This window comes from Tamandua tetradactyla, chromosome 26, assembly GCF_023851605.1.
Source record: "Tamandua tetradactyla isolate mTamTet1 chromosome 26, mTamTet1.pri, whole genome shotgun sequence".
NCBI classification, from domain to species: Eukaryota; Metazoa; Chordata; class Mammalia; order Pilosa; family Myrmecophagidae; genus Tamandua; species Tamandua tetradactyla.
The window spans coordinates 26,276,499-26,295,913 of record NC_135352.1 but is presented as its reverse complement, the minus strand read 5'-3'; the positions used below and the strand labels follow the sequence as shown (position 1 = coordinate 26,295,913).

Here is a 19,415-nt window from a genome sequence, read left to right as displayed (position 1 = left end):
TTGGTACCAAGGAAAGTATGGGAAAGATGACTGGTGAGCAAAAGGAAATGTTGCAGTTAGCTACTGTGGGGAGGCTCGAAGTACCAAGAAATGAAAAGAAAGAAAGACTGGGATCAGGGGTCCTGCAGACATCCGTCAACAGGCAAGTTTATTGTCAGATAGCAACAGGTTATACAGGGCTGCAGATATGTGACCAGGAACAAGTATACAATGTAGAAAGCAGGCTTCCTGTGGCACAGTTTGTTTGCTACTTAGAAATAGATGAAAGGAACATCCACCAATGTTCCGGGACATTCTTTTCCTCTCAGGTTATCAAAGCAAGCAGTCCTAATCTAGGGCTGCAACCACAGCACTTCCTCCTCCTAGAAGCCGCCGCAGCATTTCTAGGTCATGGTTAACATTAACTCCTGCAGGAAAATGGCCTTTTCCCTTTTTCAAGCAAATCTCCAGTATCCCTTCTTGCTCACAGATTGCCTTCAAGATAAAGATAAAACGTCTACACCTGGTAGTCAAAGCATCCTTGAGCTTGCTCCACCTCAGCCCTCCGCATGATCTTGCAGTATCCGCTGTTAGATCCCTTGTGCTCCAAGCAAGGGCTCCTCACTGCCTCTCAAACTCAACATAGTCTCGCCTGCTGTGGATTATCTATTTACTCACAGTTTACCTACTTCTGCCTGGAGCATTTCACCTTCTCCGCTTCCTGAAGGCAGCACTTTTGTGTCACAATCCTTTGTTCTGTTCACTGAGATTAATAAGAGTCCACTACGCGAAAGCCCCATACTTTAATAAAGCTTCAATGGACCCTGAAATGGATGTCAGAGAGAAAAAAACTAAGACTGAAAAGGTACACTTTAAGTATTAAATATTCATTTATTAAAAAAACAGTTTTGTACAGTGTTTAAGCAATATGGAAGTGGAAAATATTAAAAAGTGTAGCTTTCTTTTCTCCATTCCCCCACTCCATAGCATTCGTCTTTCCAGACTTTAGCTGTAAGAAAACAAACTTTTCTCCAAAGACGGAATTGCATTATAACTCTGTTCTGCAACTTGTTTGTTTCACCTTATATTCCATGAACTTATTTCCACGTCAGAACCTCTAAATGATTTAAAAATTCAGTTGAAGCAAAAGCCTTAAGGCATGTTTTCCTCTACATCACAGAGGCCCTGCTGGTGGCTGGAGTAAATGAAGACCCTTAAGCAACTCAGGAATCCAGCGCATCCTTGAGTATTTCATCTTTCTCAGTACTTTGCTTATAACTTAGGGACCTGCTACCTGGAGAGGGACTCTCCTAGCCCAGCTCTCTGGTAAGAGCAAGGGCTGGAGACAAAGGAACAGAAGCAAAATTAAGGCACCTGGGTCTGCAGAAGGGAAAGTGGTGGTGAGGGAACAGAGCCCTAGGCACAATTAGGGCACACATGTCATTGCCATTTCCATACTTCCCCAGGCGCAGTAGAGTCTGTCTCAGCTCCCTTCCGGGAATACTCTAACTACGGTCTCTTTATCACACCCTCCTCTCCGCGCGTCTCGCAGCCTTAGGCTCCGGCTCTCCTGGGTCGGGGAGGGAAGTTTGAAAACAAACATCTGGATCACAAGCTAACTGAGCTCTCCGAAGTCTCAATCAGAGTCTTCTCAGGCCAACTGCGAACGGGTCCCTTAAGGTTGTGTCCCCAAATTTCTCTAGATCGAAGTAGGTGGCTGCTGCGGGCGCCGCTGATAGCGCAAGATGCAAGACGCGCCCTGCGGGCGCGGGGTCCCGACCGAGAGCCGCAGCAGGGCAGGTCGCGCAAGGAGGTCCGATGGCCGCTTTCCGCGCGGAAAATTAGGCTCCAAAGGCTGAATTTCCAACCAGACCCCTCTTTATTTCAATTTTAAACCAGACCGGCCACTCCAGTAGAAATCTCGGCGCTCCGCAGCCAGGTCCTGTAACCCAATGCCCAGCCCCCACCCTCGCCGACCCCAGCTCCCACGGTGAGATGCTCTGCTCTTCCCCACCCGGCCCCAACCCACCCACAAATTAAAAACCTTTCTTCTCCTCCCGACTCCACATCCACCCCTCCACCCGCCCTACCCCCGCCCCAACGGGTTTCACTTTGCGCTCAGAGCACCCCAAGGAACTCCGGCCCGTGTTTTCCGGTCTTTCGCTTTCGGCTTGAACCAAACACAGAAGCGGGCGCGCCTTACGTCGGCGAGTTGGTCCTACCCAGCGACGTCCCCTGCTGCGCTTTCCCTCCCGGCCTCGGGGCGGGGGCTGGGGGCCCCAAACCCTGTCCCGCGGGCCGGGGCGGCCCCAGGAGCGGGGAGGGCGGGTCCCGGAGCCTGGCCTCCAGGGCTGCGAGCTCTGTGGCTGCCCCCACCCCACCCCCTCCCCGGCCCGAGGAAGGTGAGCCGAGCGGGCGGGTCCAGGGACGCCTCACGGGACCAGCGCACGTGACCCCCAAGGGGGCTAGACCATCCCGGGGGCCCCGCCCGGTCCCCATCCCCTTCGCGGTCACTGCGGCCGCCCGCCCCGCGCGCTCCGCACGGCGCCGCGATGATGGAGCTCTGGCTGGTGCCCGTCGGGCAGAAGCTGCTGCTTTGGGGCGCCGCGGGCGCCGTCTCCCTGGCGGGGGCCACCCTCCTGCTCAGCCTCCTGCAGATGCTGGCCAGCTACGCCCGGAAATGGCAGCAGATGAGGGACATCCCGACGGTCGCCACCCCGCTCCCCCTGCTGGGACACTCGCTGCATATGAAGCAGGATGCGAAAGGTAAGGGATAATCACCCGGTTCCCTTCCCGAGCCTGAGGTCGGCCGGGCCCGGTAGCCCCCTGATGGCCCTGTGACTCCTTCTTGAGACACTGGCTGCTAGGAGAGAGGAGACGTTCAGCCGCTAGGGAATAGATGCCCAATTCTATCCAGTTTTCCCCTGGACACTTGCCAGAATTGCTAGTGCCAGTTCCCCCCCATGCCCACTCATCCCATAAAGAACTTTTTCGTTATTTATAGCCTAGGATGTAGTATTTCCAAATTCCTGTTTTTCTGCTTTTTCCTCTTCATTTTTTCCCACTTGAATGCTGCTCCCTTCTCAGAACGCTGCCCGGCTTTTCTCGTGTTTTAAAGCCTAAAGGGCTGAAACTTCCCTGGAACACTGCAAGCAGCTTTCAACTTGGTGCTCCCCTCCTCTCTCTCACTTTGGAAAATAAGAGACTGAAGATTCGTTTGGGGCTTTTTTAAGCCCAAAAGTCTTGCTCGCTACTTTCGTTCTTTCTTGACCCTTGTGTTTTGGCCCATTTAAGGAGATTGCATAATAACAACAAACTATTATGGCAAGGCATTCTGGCAAAATTATACGCGTTCCCAAAATCTTCTTCATTAACGAGAGATTTTTTTTTTTTTACTCAGCATTTTTTTTAAGAGAAAATTTTACTGTTAAAAAAATCTCAAATTTGAAAGCTCTCAAAAGTGCCTGGTATTTGCAATCTCTACCAGGGAGAGTGAATCAGATTTGAGCACTTCATTTTCATGGTTGTGTAAGTTGAAATATCAGAGCTGAAAAGATTTACCCCAAATGACATATTTTAAAGTAGTTCCAGGCCAGAACCCAATTTCCCCTCATTTTAATTATTAGTAGTAGGTTCGCAGGCCAAGCATTTAATTCCAAAGCTTGAAGGATTATTTGACACTTTGCATCTTCTGTTTCCCCAAATAAAAATAATGCTCTATCAGTTCAGCGTCGCAGGAATATCATGAGACCTTATGGGGGAGTGTTTATAAGAATATTGAAAATGTTTTCCAGTGGAGGAAATCCAAGTGAACTTTTACCTTCCAAACATTAACGCGAAAAATGAAAATCACATTAGTAAAAATCATCTCGGTTAGTACTAAAATCGGAGCTAACCTCCTTTAAATACTTTATGGCTTTTAAAGATAGTGACAGAAATATAGATTCACCCTCTGGAAGCAATGTGCCTAAGAAGTCTCATCATATTCTTTGGAGGATTTTTTCCAAGAACTGAAATCTCTAATGAATAAGACCTATTTCAAAACAAACTGCAAATCGCTTGAAGTTTCTAAAGTAATCCCTTTGGAGTTACTTTCTGAGTGTAGAGAATGTTTTTTACAAAGGTGGACTTTTCGTCCATCAACAAATACTGCATTTTGGCATCAGACAAACTTTTGCCCAATTTCCAACTTTGCAACCAACAAATTATTGGACTTTCAGCAAATTGCTTAAACTTCTCTAAAGCAAAGTTTTTTTGATTTGCTTTTTGTTTGTATAATTAACTATACTATGGAGTTGCTTAAGGGGTTACATTTATTTATGCCACATTCCTGGATTACCATCTAGAACTTGGTTAGGACAAATTCTTTAATTGTAAATCAGTCATTTATTGAGCTCTTGGTTTGTGCCTAACATTAAGATCAGCAAAATCGGATATATCAGAATATTCTAACCTATATTCCCTTTTCTCAATATCCTTGTCTCTTACACAAGAGACTGTGCTTTGTAGTTTATGGATCGGTCCCAATTCTGGTCTCACTAGTCTCACATGGAATATTTCAGTTGATTCCCAACTAGTCTCTACTCTCGTACTTCTCCAGTCCATTGTGTCAGCTCCTGCCTGTCTGTCCCCTCTGTCAGATAGAGACCAAGACTGTAGTATATTAGTATGAAGGAGGAGATATTGACACTGGTGATTTAACTCTACTGTTATTGCACCAATTTTTAACAAGTGTTTTGACCAGGAGCCATTTTGAAGCGGTAAAGTTTAATAATAATGGTAAGGTAGCACATTCTGTAGCCCAACTACCTGTACACAAGGCCACACGCCACCATTTACTATCTTTGTGATTTGTGTTAATTTCTTAATGACAGTAATAATAGAACTCCTCGTATAATGGTGGTAAAGCTTAAGAGACCCAATACGTCTGGAACACTTAGCACTGGATCTGGCATATAACAATAACTTGCCACAGCAAGTAAGTGTGGGATAACGAATGTTAGCTAATAGAGAATAATTATTATTAGGTTTTGATGTACCAAAATGTGCAAACACTTTTTTAAACCACTGTTGTGTATTATTATTATTTTTTTACATGCAATAGATACCCCTGTGCCTCTGCCCATCTCTCATGCGTGCTGAGCAGCACAGACCCCAGAGGTGGGTGTAGCTTCCAGCTGGGAGGAGGAGCAGGAATGGACTGAGCGTGTCTCGAGGGCGTATTTCTTGACAATGCAAAGGAGCTGAAAATGTGATGGTTTGTTTTTTATGCCCATGTCAGTTAATACGTGGTACCCAAATTCCCCTGTCAAAAAAGACTTTCCAAGGATGGGCAATGGTGGCTCAGTAGAAGAGTTCTCGCCTGCCATGCAGGAGACCTGGGTTCGTTTCCCGGTGCCTGCCCGTGCAAAAATAAAAAAATTAAAAAAAAGACTTATCAGTACTCATGTCCCATTCTTATTAGCCTCATTTGGGTTGGAATTAGTCCTGCTGTTCTCAAGTTGGCATCTTCTTACTTAAGTGAAGCCTGGCTTCAACTCATATGCTTCCCAACCAGCCTTCCCCCTTCTTCTGTCCCCTACGCTTAAATGTTCTCTGCTGTGTTTTGAGGCTTCTGCCTCATTTCCTAATGTGCGACTCACTCTCCAGCTAAGACTCAACTCCAGCGTGGACCTCAGCGTGTTTGACTTGGGCTGACCTACTGGCCAGGTCTTTTCTCTGAGGTCTGGACCCTGTGCCCTTGTCCTCCAGACCCTGGCTCCTGACATGTGTTTCCACTGAGGTGGCCCTTGCCACTATCATATTTTATTCCTTGACATTCTTCATTGCCTGACGGCTCTGGCTGCCTTGCTGCACTCCTTATCTGGAGCCTCATGGGCATCAGCACAGAAAGAGTTGCTTCTGGGTTTCACATTCTGCTGTAGACCCTATCCTTGGGATTGATGATCACCAGTTCCCCAAATCCAACCCAAGGGTCAGTCTTAATGTAGGGTCACTGCCCCTAACCTGGCCTTTATCCCATCCCCAGCAGCATCCTGGAGTGGTGCCAGAATGCCCAAGTTATGTATTATGTCACGTGTGATAGTGTTATTGTCCTTAAGAACAGCTCCAGCCACTCTCTCCTCCTCAGAGACCTTCAGTTGTTGTCCCTGGCCAGCCTATAAAAGAAAATCAAACTCCCATGATGTTCCAGCACTGCTGCTTCATCTTCCGTTGTCATCTCCCCCAATCCTGTGCTTTGGCCAAACCTACAGTGAATTCTCAGACTTCTGTGCTTACCTTCAGCTCTTTCTGTGCTTAGCTTGCAGTCTTTCCCCCACCCCCTCCATCACTTCTCTTTTCTGTCCATCAAAACTACAATTCTGCCTGCCTATGTTAAAAAAAAAAAAAAAGACACCGCAATGCATGTTTAAATGCTCAATGCCATCTCCTACATGACATTTCTCCAACCCTCTTCATCACAGTCTATACTCCTCTGACTCAAAATTATTTCTCTAACTAATTCCTACATTCCTTCAGTGCTCCTCAATAATCCATTTTTTCTTGATGATTCTTTCTTATTTCACCATGACAGCTCTTCCACACTTCTGTTACATCTCCAAGGCCCCAATTTCACCTCTGGACTCTGCAATTATAAGCTTGTTTTCTTATATTAAAGAGAATATAGGAACAAAGTCAGTTATTTATGTGTGTGTGTGTGTGTGTGTGTGTTTGTATGAGTTCCTTTCCAATGCAAGAGAATATTTTTTTATCTTCTCCAAGCTCCCCTGCTACCTTCCAGCATTAAGAAAAATAAAACTCCCTTCTTCTTTTTCACATTTTGTTTATTTTCAAATATTAGACTTTTAGAAGAGTTGCAAAATTAATACAGAGCCCACACACCTTTTTACTCAGCTGCCTCCGGTAATAACATTACATTATGGTACAATTATGAAAATGAGAACACTAATATTTGTAAAATACTCTTAACTGAACCACAACCCTTATTTGAATTTCACAACTTTTCCTACTAATGTCCTTTTCTTGTTCTGGGACTCAGTCCAAGGTCACACATTGCATTTGGTTGTATTCCCTTAAGCTTCTCCAGTCTGTGCTAATGGAATAGTCTTTCCTTGTCTTTTATGGCCTTGATACTTTTGTTGAGTTCTGGCCAGTTATTTTGTAGAATGGCTCTCAGTTTGAATTTGTCTGATGTTTTCTCACAATTAGATTGAAGCTTTTGCATTTTGGGAAAGAATACCATATGTGTTAGCTAGGGTTCTCTAGAGAAACAGAATCAGCAGGAAATGTGTAGATATAAAATTTACAAAAGTGTCTCACATAACCTTGGGAATATAGAGTCTGAAATCCGTAGGGCAGGCTGTGAAGCTAATGACTCCAATGAAGGGTCTGGACGAACTCCACAAGAGAGGCTCGCCAGACAAAGCAGGAAGAGAGCCTGTCTCTTCTGAATCCTCCTTAAAAGGCTCCCAATGATTACATTAGACATCACTCTTTGCAGAAGACACTCCCCTTGGCTGATTACAGCCGACGTGATCATGATTTAATTCTACGAAATGTCCTCATAGCAGCAGACAGGCCAGCACTTACCCAACCAGGAAAATGGGTACCTCCACTTGGCCAAGTTGACACATGAACCTGACCATGACACCATAGAACTGATCTGTCCTACTAAGTGCAGCACATCAGGGGCTACATGATAACACTATGTGTTATATTGGCAATGCTAACTGGGACCCCTTGATCAAAGTGGTGTCTGTCAGATTTTTTTTCACTCTAAAATTACTTTCTTCCTTTTGTAATTTGTAAATGTTTTGAGATACTTTGATGCTTTACAAATATTCTGTTGTCCTAAAATTTTGACATCCTTTGATTTTTAGTATCCACTGGTGGATCTTGTTGGCAGTAGTTATTAGTGAGGTGTTTGCCTAATGGTAGTTTTGTATTTACTTCATTTCTTCTTTCATTAATTGGAATACTTCTTTAAGGAATCTCTGTTCCTGCACACTCATGTATGCGTGGATGTATGCTAGTGTGGTTTGTATATTTATTTTATTCTGTGGGTTATCAGCCAATGCTATCCTTAGTTATTTTGTCACTGAAATTGATCCAGCTTTGGCTATTGGGAGCTTTCTTAGGTTGACTCCTTATCCTTTCAACATGGCTCCATCTTTCCTTGGATACTTCCTGAATTTCTGGAACCATAAGATGGTTTACTCTTGTAGACTTGTATTTTTCCTGCCTCAGCCATGAAATGTACCACCTTTCCAGGAAGACCTTGAAGAACATTCATTTCACTGGAGAGCAGTATTTAGAAACTGGAATCTGGCTGCTATGTGTGTTTATTGCTAATGGATTATAATTGCACCTAGACACTCTTAGTGGACAGAACTAGGGAATATATATATACACACACACACACACATATAATATGTATATATATAATATGTATATATGTATATATATGTACAACATGTAAATGTGTATAACCGATGAATATATACACATCTATATTTATTTCTGTATCTATCTCTTTATATCCACAGACAAAGGTAGAATACCCCCAATTTATAAAGAACTCTGGAAAATTGAGGGATAGAGGATCAAAACTCAATTGAAAAATGGAAAAAAAAAAGATATGAACAGACATTTCACAAAATGGTTATTAAAATGGTCCTTGAACAAAGAGAAAACATTCAAATTCACTCATAGTTAGAGAAATTGAAATTAAAACAATGAAATATACCATTTGTTGCCTATCAAGAAGGGAAAAATTAAGAATGATAGCACATGCTATTGGAGAGGCTGTGGAGAACCAGGGACTAACATACATTAAGGGTGGGAAGGCAGATGTAATAGAACCCTCTGGGGAGGAATTTGGCAGTACTTAGCAAAACCACATATGCACTTACTTTTTGACCAGCAATTCCACTTCTAGGAATCTATTCTATAGGTGCACCTCCAACAGTGTGAAAATAGATGCACAAGGTTGCACATCGCAGCACTGCTTGTACTTGCAAAATATTGGAAACCGCTTAATGCCCATACATGTGAGAGTGGTTGACTAAATCATGATACAGTCACACACTGAAGTCCTCTGTAGCTATAAAAAGAAGAAAAAAGAAAAAAAGAAAGCATGAGGAAGAGCTCTGTGAATGGATTTGGAGTGATTTGCAGGATACGTTAAGTTAAAAAAACAAAATGCAGTACTACCTCCACGTAAGAAAGACGAGTACCTAAGACTGTTCTCTAGAGAAACAAAACTGACAGTATTTCCATCTATATCTATATCTAGCTATCTATTTATAACTATCTATCTATCTAGTCTAGGAGTTGGTTCATGTGACCATGGGGATTAGTAAGTCTAAATTCCATAGAGCGGGTCAAGGGCTAGAAACTCTGATAAGAGTCATTCTGCAATCTGGCTTGTCCAAATTCTGTAAGGCAGGCCACAAGCTGGAAACTCCAATGAAGGTAAAGTTGAATTCCCCAGGAGAAACTCACTGGCTGAAGGAGAGGCAGAAATTCTTCTTTATGACTTCTGAAATTCTCTGTCTTTTAAGACCTCCAGTTGATTGGATGAGAGGAGCCCCACATTGCTGAGAGCCGTCTCCTTTGTTGATTATAAATGCAATCAGCTGTAGACACAGTCAACTGATTGTAGATGCAAATTACCTATGAAATACCCTCACGATATCAGGCCAGTGCTTGCTTAACCAAACCAGTAGACACCATAACTTAGCTAAGCTGACACGTGAACATAACCATCACAATGACCATCCACATTTATTTGCTCATTTGGGCAAAAAAAAACAGGAAGGGTAGACCAGTAAAGAGATTGGTTATATTCATGGGGTATATGGAAAAGAGGTATAAAGAATTGTATAGCTTTGACCATAATGATGTTTCATATGCCCTCAAATTAAATAAATGATTAAAATCCACCAAGATTTGGGTAGAACTCAATAAAGAATCCAGACAGTAATAAATGAACCTAACTCTATTACAACTGAAAAACATGATAACACCAAAGTATTTAAGGAAGAAAACAAAAGCCCTAACCTACGTACCTTTGAAAAATAGTACCTTGACTGGATATGGTAAGGCCAAAAGTAAAGAAAAAATGAAAGTGTGTAGAAATTCTGAGTTAGTGAATCTGTTTCTCACACAAGTATGTTAGCAATTCTGAAACGATTTCATGTGTGTATTAAAATGCGTATATTAGTATTTTATATGTATATGAATATATTGTAGATGATGAGAGTCAGGTATCCCACATTCAGAAACAGAAGTCATGAATAAGGAAAGGAGAAGGCTAGAATGGGCCTTCTGATTGAAATCAGAGGTGTTACTCTGAACCGTCATTCTTTTTTAATATTACGCTTCACCCCTGTCTTTGGTTTTACCATTGGTTTTTTTTCCCTTAGTCATACTCTCTCTTGGGTCCTCTTCAGTTTTCCTACCCATGTTTCCCAGCTGTGTCTTCTGGAGCCAGGATAAGTTTAGAGTCAAACTGTCTTCATTTTGAATGCTAACTTAGTTCCTAATTAAGCTGGCAAGCTTGAACTGGTTATGTAACTAGCCATGTAGTTTTCTCATCTTTAAAATAGTATCACAGGATTGTTTTCAGGATTGTGTGATGGAATGCATGTAGAACACTAGTATATTGCCTGTGCATATGTAGTAAGTATACAATAAATATTAGACTGTGGTGATCATTGTTATTTCTGTATCCTTAGAACAATGATCAGCTAAGCCTTTGCTAAGGAAAAATTATACTTCCTTTTGCACTAGCAACTCCTGAGGCATTGAATCCCATTGGAAAGTTTTTAGAACATCATATTAAGTTACGTTTTCTATTCTAGTTCTCTACTAGCATGCCCAATACTTATCTGCCCTTGTGTGAGGGCCCTACAGGAGTTACATGCCCAGAAGACCAAGCAAAGTAAATAAAGCAAAGACGCACCTTAATTTTAGTTGGGGATGCTGAGCTCAGGCAGACCCTGTGGAGCCCAGAGATTGCCTCTGCCTAAGTAGGTAGGCCCATGGCCCAGAACTTAAGGAAGTCAGCAGACTTTTAGGAATCCTGTTCTGTGTAAATGGTGGTGAGCAGCTGTTACTCATGTTCTTGTGGGAATAAAAACAGAGCAAATGTGTTTACAAATATGAGTGTTACAAAGGAGAAATACAGGAAGTTATGGGAGGTTATATTATGAGAAAGCTGACTTGAAATGTCAGGGAAGATTTCCCTGGGGAAATCACACTTAAGATGACACTTGAAGAATAAGTAAGTTTTATTGGGCTAAAAGCAGGAAGAATAGAGTTTCTTAATGACTCTGAGACATCTGTAATAACCCTGAGACAGATGTAGAGGTTGAAGAATGAAGGACAGGAGAAGTTATAGCAAGTGCAGGGGAAGCTTGTCTAAGACTGGAGATGTAAGCAAGCAGGGGTCACAACATGCAGGCTATAAAAGATAAGCTTTGAAAACAAATGAATGCCACCACATATGAGAAATAACATAGTGGAAAGCCGTATGGGGTTCACTGTGGACTCAGAGAAAGGAGTGATGTCAGGAGGACTTGAGGAGCTGACCAGAACCAAGATTTAGAAAATCATTTTGTACCTGTCAGGTGAGCCATGAGGAATAAGAAATTCCTTCCTAAAACAGGGCAGTGTGAGACAAGACCCGCAGAAATTAAGCATCGTCAGGGGGTCCTGGGAAATGCATGCAATTCACAGGCTCATGACTGCACTGTCATCACATCAAACATCCTATGTTGCGTCTTTCACAGTTACCGGCAAACATCCTGCATTTGGTCTTTCACGGTTAACCAGCCTGTTTCAAATATGTTGTCTCACTCAGTCCCCTTAGTTAGATCACTAAATCATTTGATAGGATAGTATGGTTAACCTTTAAGCTATGAGAAACCTGGGAGAGATTATATGACTTGCCCAAAGTAAGAGTATTTTTTAAAAAATGATATAAGTGCACAATGAGGAATTTATTATAAAATTCCTGTCTCGGTTGAATTTAGAATTAAATATTGTTTCTTCCAGAATTTTTTCAGCAGATAATTTATTACTCTGAAGAATTCCGACACATGCCACTGCTGAAGCTCTGGATTGGGCCCGTACCGATGGTGGCCCTTTATCATGCAGAAAATGTGGAGGTGGGTATGTGGAGAAGATAACAGGCATTTTGTTAGGTGTTTGATGGTGTGAGCACCTCATCAGAATGAATGTAATAAATGTGTCCTTTGATTTAGTTGAGTTCAGTCTATAGAGCATTACATCAGATATTTTGGTCATGTGGGCATCATTTAATTCTTTCTAGATGTAGTCTAAATCCCGAGGAGAGTAACATCCTGAAGATATCTGTGCACACTTATTATCGGGTACCAATATATATATATATGTGTATATATATATATATATATATATACACACACATATACATATACATATATATAAAAAAATACATATACATATATATATGTATATATGTTCCTTTTTGCAACATTTGCTGAGGGGTATATTTTATAGAGCCATAAATACATTGTTCTGCAAGGTGAGCACGTTGTCTGCTAGGCGCTGCTTTAAAATTCCAAAATGTAAGGCCAAAATGATGTGTTGGTTCCTTCCAGGCTCGCACGGCCTCCCAGCATATTCTTTAAGTGTATCAAGTCTGAAATTAATTTTGTCTAAAAGAGAATACTAATCTGATAATGTTAGGATAGATATATTGTTAATCCATGCCATTGAAATTTCTCCTTGAGAATATTACATATCTTATAGTAGAAAACATGTTAGTGCTATGGAATGTAATTTTAATATATAACTTGCAGGTTTTCCTCAAGTTTGAGGAAACTTTCATCTTTAAGGTTATAATGACTTGAAAATACCTTTGAGCTGTGAATTGGAATGTTAGAAAATCAAGAAAGAGAAAAAAAATTTATGTACACTTCATCTATATGGCAGGTTTTTCCTAAGAAGAAAAGCCTATTATCTGAATTGTTTTGACACTGAGGAAATTACCTTGTGGTATGATGAAAAGAAGATTTGACTTAGGTCATTAAAATGAGATAAAAAGAGCTTCTCTGTATGGGACAAGATAAACAGAATTTCCTAGGGAATAGTGCTGGACACACCTTTCTTAGTTATTGGATTATTTTGTTATTCTTAGTTATTGTGAAAATATTGGGGTTTCTCTTGTACCATACTCCAGAATCTTGGTTCGGAGAAGATAATGATGGCAGGAGGCACGGGATTTCAGTTCCTGCTGACACAGTAGGTTTGGTGTATGTGGGTAGACATCTGCCTAGACTAGAGGACTCAAGAAATGTGCCCGGGAGCATTCCATGATCGGTACCAGACACTCGTCCCTTATCCTACTTCACTTTAACTCTGGGTGATCCCAACAAATCTGTTGGGGATTGAACCATGTCCCCCACAAAAGCATGTTTGGATCCCAACCCCTGACCTGTGGGTGTGAACCCATTTGTAAATAGGACCTTCACAATTCTGGGAGAGTTCTTAGATATCATGAATGAACAAGCAAATATATTATTTAAAAAGCTTGAAAAAATGCTATTAGTTAATGTGTTCCTAAACTGAATGAGCACAGGCCTTAATCCAATATGACTGAAGTCCTTATAAGGAAATTAGATACAGAGAAGAGGCCACAGGGAACAACCAGAAGCTGGAAATTAGCAGAACCCAGCAGACAGAGGAGAAGATGCTGTCATGTGCATTGCCATGTAACAGAAAACCAAGGAACCCCCAAGATTGCAGACCAACCTGGAGATAGCTTTCCTGGAAGGAGGCAAGGCTTCTAGTCTCTGAAACCATGAGCCAATAAATTCCCGTTATATAAGCCAACCAATTGTATGGTATTTGTTTTAGTAGCTGGGAAACTTAGAAAACACCCTTGGCTTTCCATGTTATCTACATGCATGTGACACTCAAATGTGTCCAACTCATGCCTTTATTTGAGCTTCAAACCTGCTTTCATGCCATGGCAAAGTTGAATGCCTCAAAGTCAACATATTTGAGCATGAACTTGTGATTTCCATCCCAGATGCGGTTATTCTCCAGATTTATTTCCATCTCCTTTCGCTTTTCCTACCAATAACTCTCCTTGGTTCCTAGTTCATGGCAGAAACCTGAGAGTCATGTTCAGTATATTTCTTTCTCTTCTCTCCATTTACTCCCCAAGACTGAATTACAGCTATATATTAAAAAATTTGAACTTCTTTTAGATGCAACGTTGAAAATAAATCACAGAGAAAATAAAGTCAAAGCTTGTTATGATAATGTAGCCTTAAAACGTAGTTGTATTTTGCCAGGTATTTTTATAATTGAGGTTATTTTGGTGTTTACATATCTCTCAAATATTCTTTTCTGTTTCTCAGGTAATTTTGACTAGCTCAAAGCAAATTGACAAGTCTTCCATGTACCAGTTCTTAGAACCATGGCTTGGCTTAGGACTTCTTACAAGGTATGCAAGGGCAAATTTGTAAAGGTGTCTCTTGGAAACAGTTACTTCATTGTGTAACTTGGCACTTCAGGAGTTGACACAGGTAGTTTCCTTGTACCAAGACTTTGTTACCAGGAAGTATGGGAGAGGCTGGAAGGAGAGAGCGCTGACTCACAGTGGAGCTTTAACAGAATCCAAGGCATGCAGTAAACTCCAGCCATGGTATTCGAAAACGATTATTGCCAGTGTTCCTGGGAGAATTAGGATGTCCCGATGTATGAGTGGAGTAAAACCAAGGAGGGTTTGGGACAGGGAAATTTTGGAAATTCAAGCAAAAGGCATCATCAACAAGGATGCATAAAGAGCCCAGTGAGCTCAGTCCTTGAGCTGGCATCCAGAAGAAAGATGCCATCCTCTGAGAGAGGGCCTAGGAGGAGACAGGCAGGATCTCTTGAGGAACTCAAACTCAGTGGAGCTCAAAGTAGAATCATGGAGCATGTGGGTCACCAAGGGATTAAGGTATTGATAGAGGGTAGAAACTAATTCCTGTTTGTAAAGACTCATCCTTAAATGTTCAGTTGTTACGACAGTTATTTTGAATATTATTGATGTAGAAAAATGTCTAAAATATCCACATTCTGTAACTATTTATGAATGTTTTGTGCCTTTTTTTTTTTTTGTCATTCTGACCAAAGCATTTGAGAAGTGGTAGATTAAGCTGTTTCAGGAGAATTTCGTTGACTTGGCTACCTTTATACTTTGCTTTGGATGTTGGTTCTCTTTTATTTGTAACCTTGTATTGCATTTCTAGTACTGGAAACAAATGGCGTACCAGGAGAAAAATGTTGACTCCTACCTTCCATTTCACAATTCTGGAGGAGTTCTTAGATATCATGAATGAACAAGCAAATATATTGGTTAAAAAGCTTGAAAAACATGTTAACCAAGAAGCATTTAACTGCTTTTTTTACATTACCCTTTGTGCCTTGGATATAATCTGTGGTAAGTGTCATTGCTTTGCATCTGAAGTTATGGTGTAAAATGAAATGGCCCAGTGGAATAAAGCATCCCATTGGTAAGGCATATGAGGGAATGGAAAAGAATGTGGGAATCTTCTGAGTGATCCTACTGCTAAATTAGCCAATCAAGAAGCAGAAGCCACTCCTGGAGCTGTTAGCAGAGCAGTCTTAGAGCCAGAGTGCCAGAAAGATCAAAGAGAAGAAAGAGCAGGAAGGAGGAGCAGAAGATAGTAGAAAAGAGGAGAAAAAGGGAAAGAAAAATTCTAAAATATGTGTACAAACAGAACAGGCTAGATGACTTTTTAAAAGTGTTTGCAGCTATAAAATAGACACCAGATAATATGTTCACAAATCCAATGATTGCCTTTCACACCTATTTTATAGAAACAGCTATGGGGAAGAATATCAATGCTCAAAATAATGATGATTCCGAGTATGTACGTGCAGTTTATAGGTAAATGGAGTCCTTTCAATTTTTTATAAACTGTTATTCATTTGGGCTTTAAAAGTCAATGCTAACAATTTTTGTCTGTATTGTAACTTTTTTATTGTCTCAAAATGAAGCACTGTACTAAAAATTAACCTAATCATTAAAACATGTATTTTAACAGTTGAGGAATGGTTGTATAAATTATGGCATATCCAGATTATGCAGTAATTTAAAATAATAATTTATGATATATTGAGCAATTACATTATCAGGTTTATTATGATACCAAGTGATAAAAGAAGGACATAAACAATTTTATGTAATTGCAAACCACAATGTATAAAAATTTATTCACAAAAAATGACTAGAAGATATTATATGAAATTGTCAGCCGCAGTTACTATTTTGTGCATCTGCTTCTCTTTCTATTGTTTTATTGTTATTATTCTTTTTCCTCCTACTTTCCAATATTTTCTCTATTTGGTATGTTTTGTCTTTGTGATGGAAGTAGTCAATTTTACTTTAAAATTAGCTTGCAATTACTCAGTTATCAAGACTCAGGGCTAGGATTTGATCCTACGTAGCCTATCCTTATTCCTGTGCTCATTTTACTTCATTTTTAATAAATATTTATCAAGCATCTCCAATGTGCCAATCACTGCACAGGCCACTTATTAGTTTTGTAGTGGCACAAAAAGACAGAATAACCCGGGAGACAGAGATTGAGCCAATAAATACAAACATAAATTGTGAAAATTGCTTAGAAAGAAATGATCCAGTTGAGAATAGGCATCTAAGAGGGTCCTAAAGAGAGAGATATTGTAGGAAGTTTTTTCTGCTCATCGTAGAAAATGATGGGGCCAGCCACGTAGCAGATGTTTATTTACTGAACACTTTCCCATAGAAGAGAGAAGCCAGTTGTTTTTTGTCTCTCTAAGAGAGTGACCGAAACTCATAAGTGGATTTTAAAAGAGGCAGATATCACCTCAACCTGTAGTACAGGAGCCACGAGCAGCTTTGGGTGGTTGTGAGCATTCATGGGAGAAATGGAAGCAGAGATCAGATGACTCTCTACTAGGGATGTTCTGTAAAGGATTGTTCATTCCCTAAAAAATAGTTTAAACCTTCTTTGGAGAAGTAACAGTGCATGGCTGCGTTGTTGAACATAAAGCATGAAGCTCTTAGTAACCTCTAGGATTATTCATCATCATTCCCATTACTTTCATCCAGGCTATGCATTTATATATATTTATATATATATTTCTGTGGCCAACTGATTTTTCTCCTTTCTTAGTGTAAGAGATACATATCTTAAAACTTACCGCATGAACCATTTTAAAAAGCTGTGTAACCATCACCACTATTTTCAGAAAATTTTGCATCATCCCAAACAGAAACGCCACGCCTCCTAAGCAATAAGTCCCCATTCCTGCTTCTCCCAAACCTCTGGTGATGAAGTCATTGATAATTTTTAATTTTTTTATTACAGAAGTACAAGGTTTACAGAAAAATCATGCAGAAAATACACAGTTCCCGTATACTTCCCAACCCCCATTATTAGTACTTTGCATTAGTGTGGTACATTGGTTACAATTGGTGAAAGTACATTTTACAATTGTACTGTTAGCTATACTCCAGGATTTAACTTAAGGGTCACCATTTGTACTGTGTAGATCCATGGACTTAAAAAAACTGTATACTATTAACATATATACAACCCCAAATTTCCCCTTTTAACCACATTCAAATATATAATTCGGTACTGTTAATTGCATTCGCAATGTTCTGCTTCCATCACCACTATCCATTATAAAACTTTTCCATTGTCATTATCAAGAAAGTGAAAGACGACTGAAAGAATGGGAGAAAATACTTCGAAACCATATATCTGATAAGGGTTAAATATTCGGCATATATAAAGAACCCCTACAGCTCAACAACAAAGAGGCAAACAATTCCAAAAAATGGGCAGAAGACCCGAATAGAAGGTATACTAATGGCCAATAAGCCATTAGAGAAATGCAAATAAAAAACCACAATGAGACATCACCTCATACTCACTGGAATTACTATTATTAAGAAAAAAAAAAAAGGAAAACAGCAAGTGCTGATGAGGATACAGAGAAATAGGCACCCTCATACATTGTTGGTGGGCGTGAAAATTGGTGCAGTCACTGGGGAAAGTTTCTCAGTAAGTTAAATGCAGAATTACTATATGATCCAGCAATCCCACTTTTAAGCATATGTCCCAAAGAATGGAAAGCAGCAACCTGAACAAGTATCTGTACACTGATGGTCATAGCAGCATTATTCATGATATCCCATAGGTGGAAGTAATCTAAATGACCATCAGCAGATGAATGGATAGACATAGTGTGATATATGCATACAATAAAATATATTGTTCCGCCTTTGAAAGAATGGAACCTTGAAGAAATCATGTTGAATGGAATAAGTCAGACACATAAGGACAGATATTATATGAAATGGCTAGAATATTGCAAATTCATAGAGACTGAAAGTAGAGTTCAGGATAACAGAGACATAGGGGGGAGGGAGAATAGGGTCTTGGGTTTCTGTTTTGGTTGATATGAAAGTTTTGGTAATGACAGGTAATGAGGAGAGTGCAACACTGTGAATGTGATTAAACTATACTTGGGAGTGGTTGAGATGGGAAAGTTGATGTTGTACTTATGTTTCCACAATTAGAAACAGTAAAGAATGGAGGAGAAAAGGCTCAAAATGACATTATTGGGAACATAGGAAACAATTGGGATATAGATTGTAAACTTTCTGTCAATTCTAAAGTTTTTGATGTGGTAACCACATTAAAGTTGTTACATCGGTCAATAGCCTTTTTCTTAGGAAATGTATATGGAAGTTGTATGTGTTCATGGAGCATGATGTATGCAACCTACTTTCAAATGTTTAAAAATAGATAAGCAGATTCCTGGTGCCTGGCCTTGCCCCCCAAAAAATAGATAAGCAGAGAGAGGCAAGGAGGGGGAAAGAGAGAGATGAATGGGTGGATGCATGGATGGTTGGATCAAATGATATGACAAATGTGGCACAGTGTTAAAATTGGTGAATGTGGGTATCTATGCATGCTTTGGGGGAATTATTTTGGCATTCGATGTATAGGTTTTCAACTTTTTTTGCAATTTTCATGCAAGTGAAATTATTTCAAAAATTGAAGTATAAGAAAAAATAAATACACAGTTTTTTTGGAACAGTCCTGCATTTGTATCCTATTTACAGAATGAGTGATATAATACTTAGAAGAATAAGGATGCCCTGGCTGTGGCTCAATCTTTCATACTCCATATTTAAAGAAGGAAGAGAACACAAAAGGAGCCTTAAGATCCTACATAATTTTACCAACAATGTAAGTCCTTGATTTTTGTATTTCGTTAACACACCCAACATATCTAATGTAGGACCATGGAGTCTGTGCCTCATAAAATGAAAGTTGAATTGAACTGGAGATAGTGGATATAAGAGAAAATTT

General features: G+C 40.3%; 1 protein-coding gene across 2 annotated transcripts in view; it reads left to right on the top strand.

Moving 5' to 3' along the window:
- Nucleotides 1-2,490: 2,490 nt before the first annotated feature.
- The window catches only part of CYP4V2 (cytochrome P450 family 4 subfamily V member 2), a 33,545-nt gene continuing 16,620 nt past the window's right edge, over nucleotides 2,491-19,415 (top strand). Inside the window, exons 1-6 of one of the 2 annotated variants that reach the window (XM_077144319.1) lie at nucleotides 2,491-2,745; nucleotides 12,040-12,152; nucleotides 14,394-14,479; nucleotides 15,270-15,460; nucleotides 15,862-15,931; nucleotides 19,166-19,292. In XM_077144319.1, the coding sequence (XP_077000434.1) occupies nucleotides 2,532-2,745; nucleotides 12,040-12,152; nucleotides 14,394-14,479; nucleotides 15,270-15,460; nucleotides 15,862-15,931; nucleotides 19,166-19,292 (801 nt within the window). In that variant the 5' untranslated portion in view covers nucleotides 2,491-2,531. The remainder of the gene's footprint in view (nucleotides 2,746-12,039; nucleotides 12,153-14,393; nucleotides 14,480-15,269; nucleotides 15,461-15,861; nucleotides 15,932-19,165; nucleotides 19,293-19,415) is intronic. The other variant, XM_077144318.1, reaches the window with a different exon arrangement.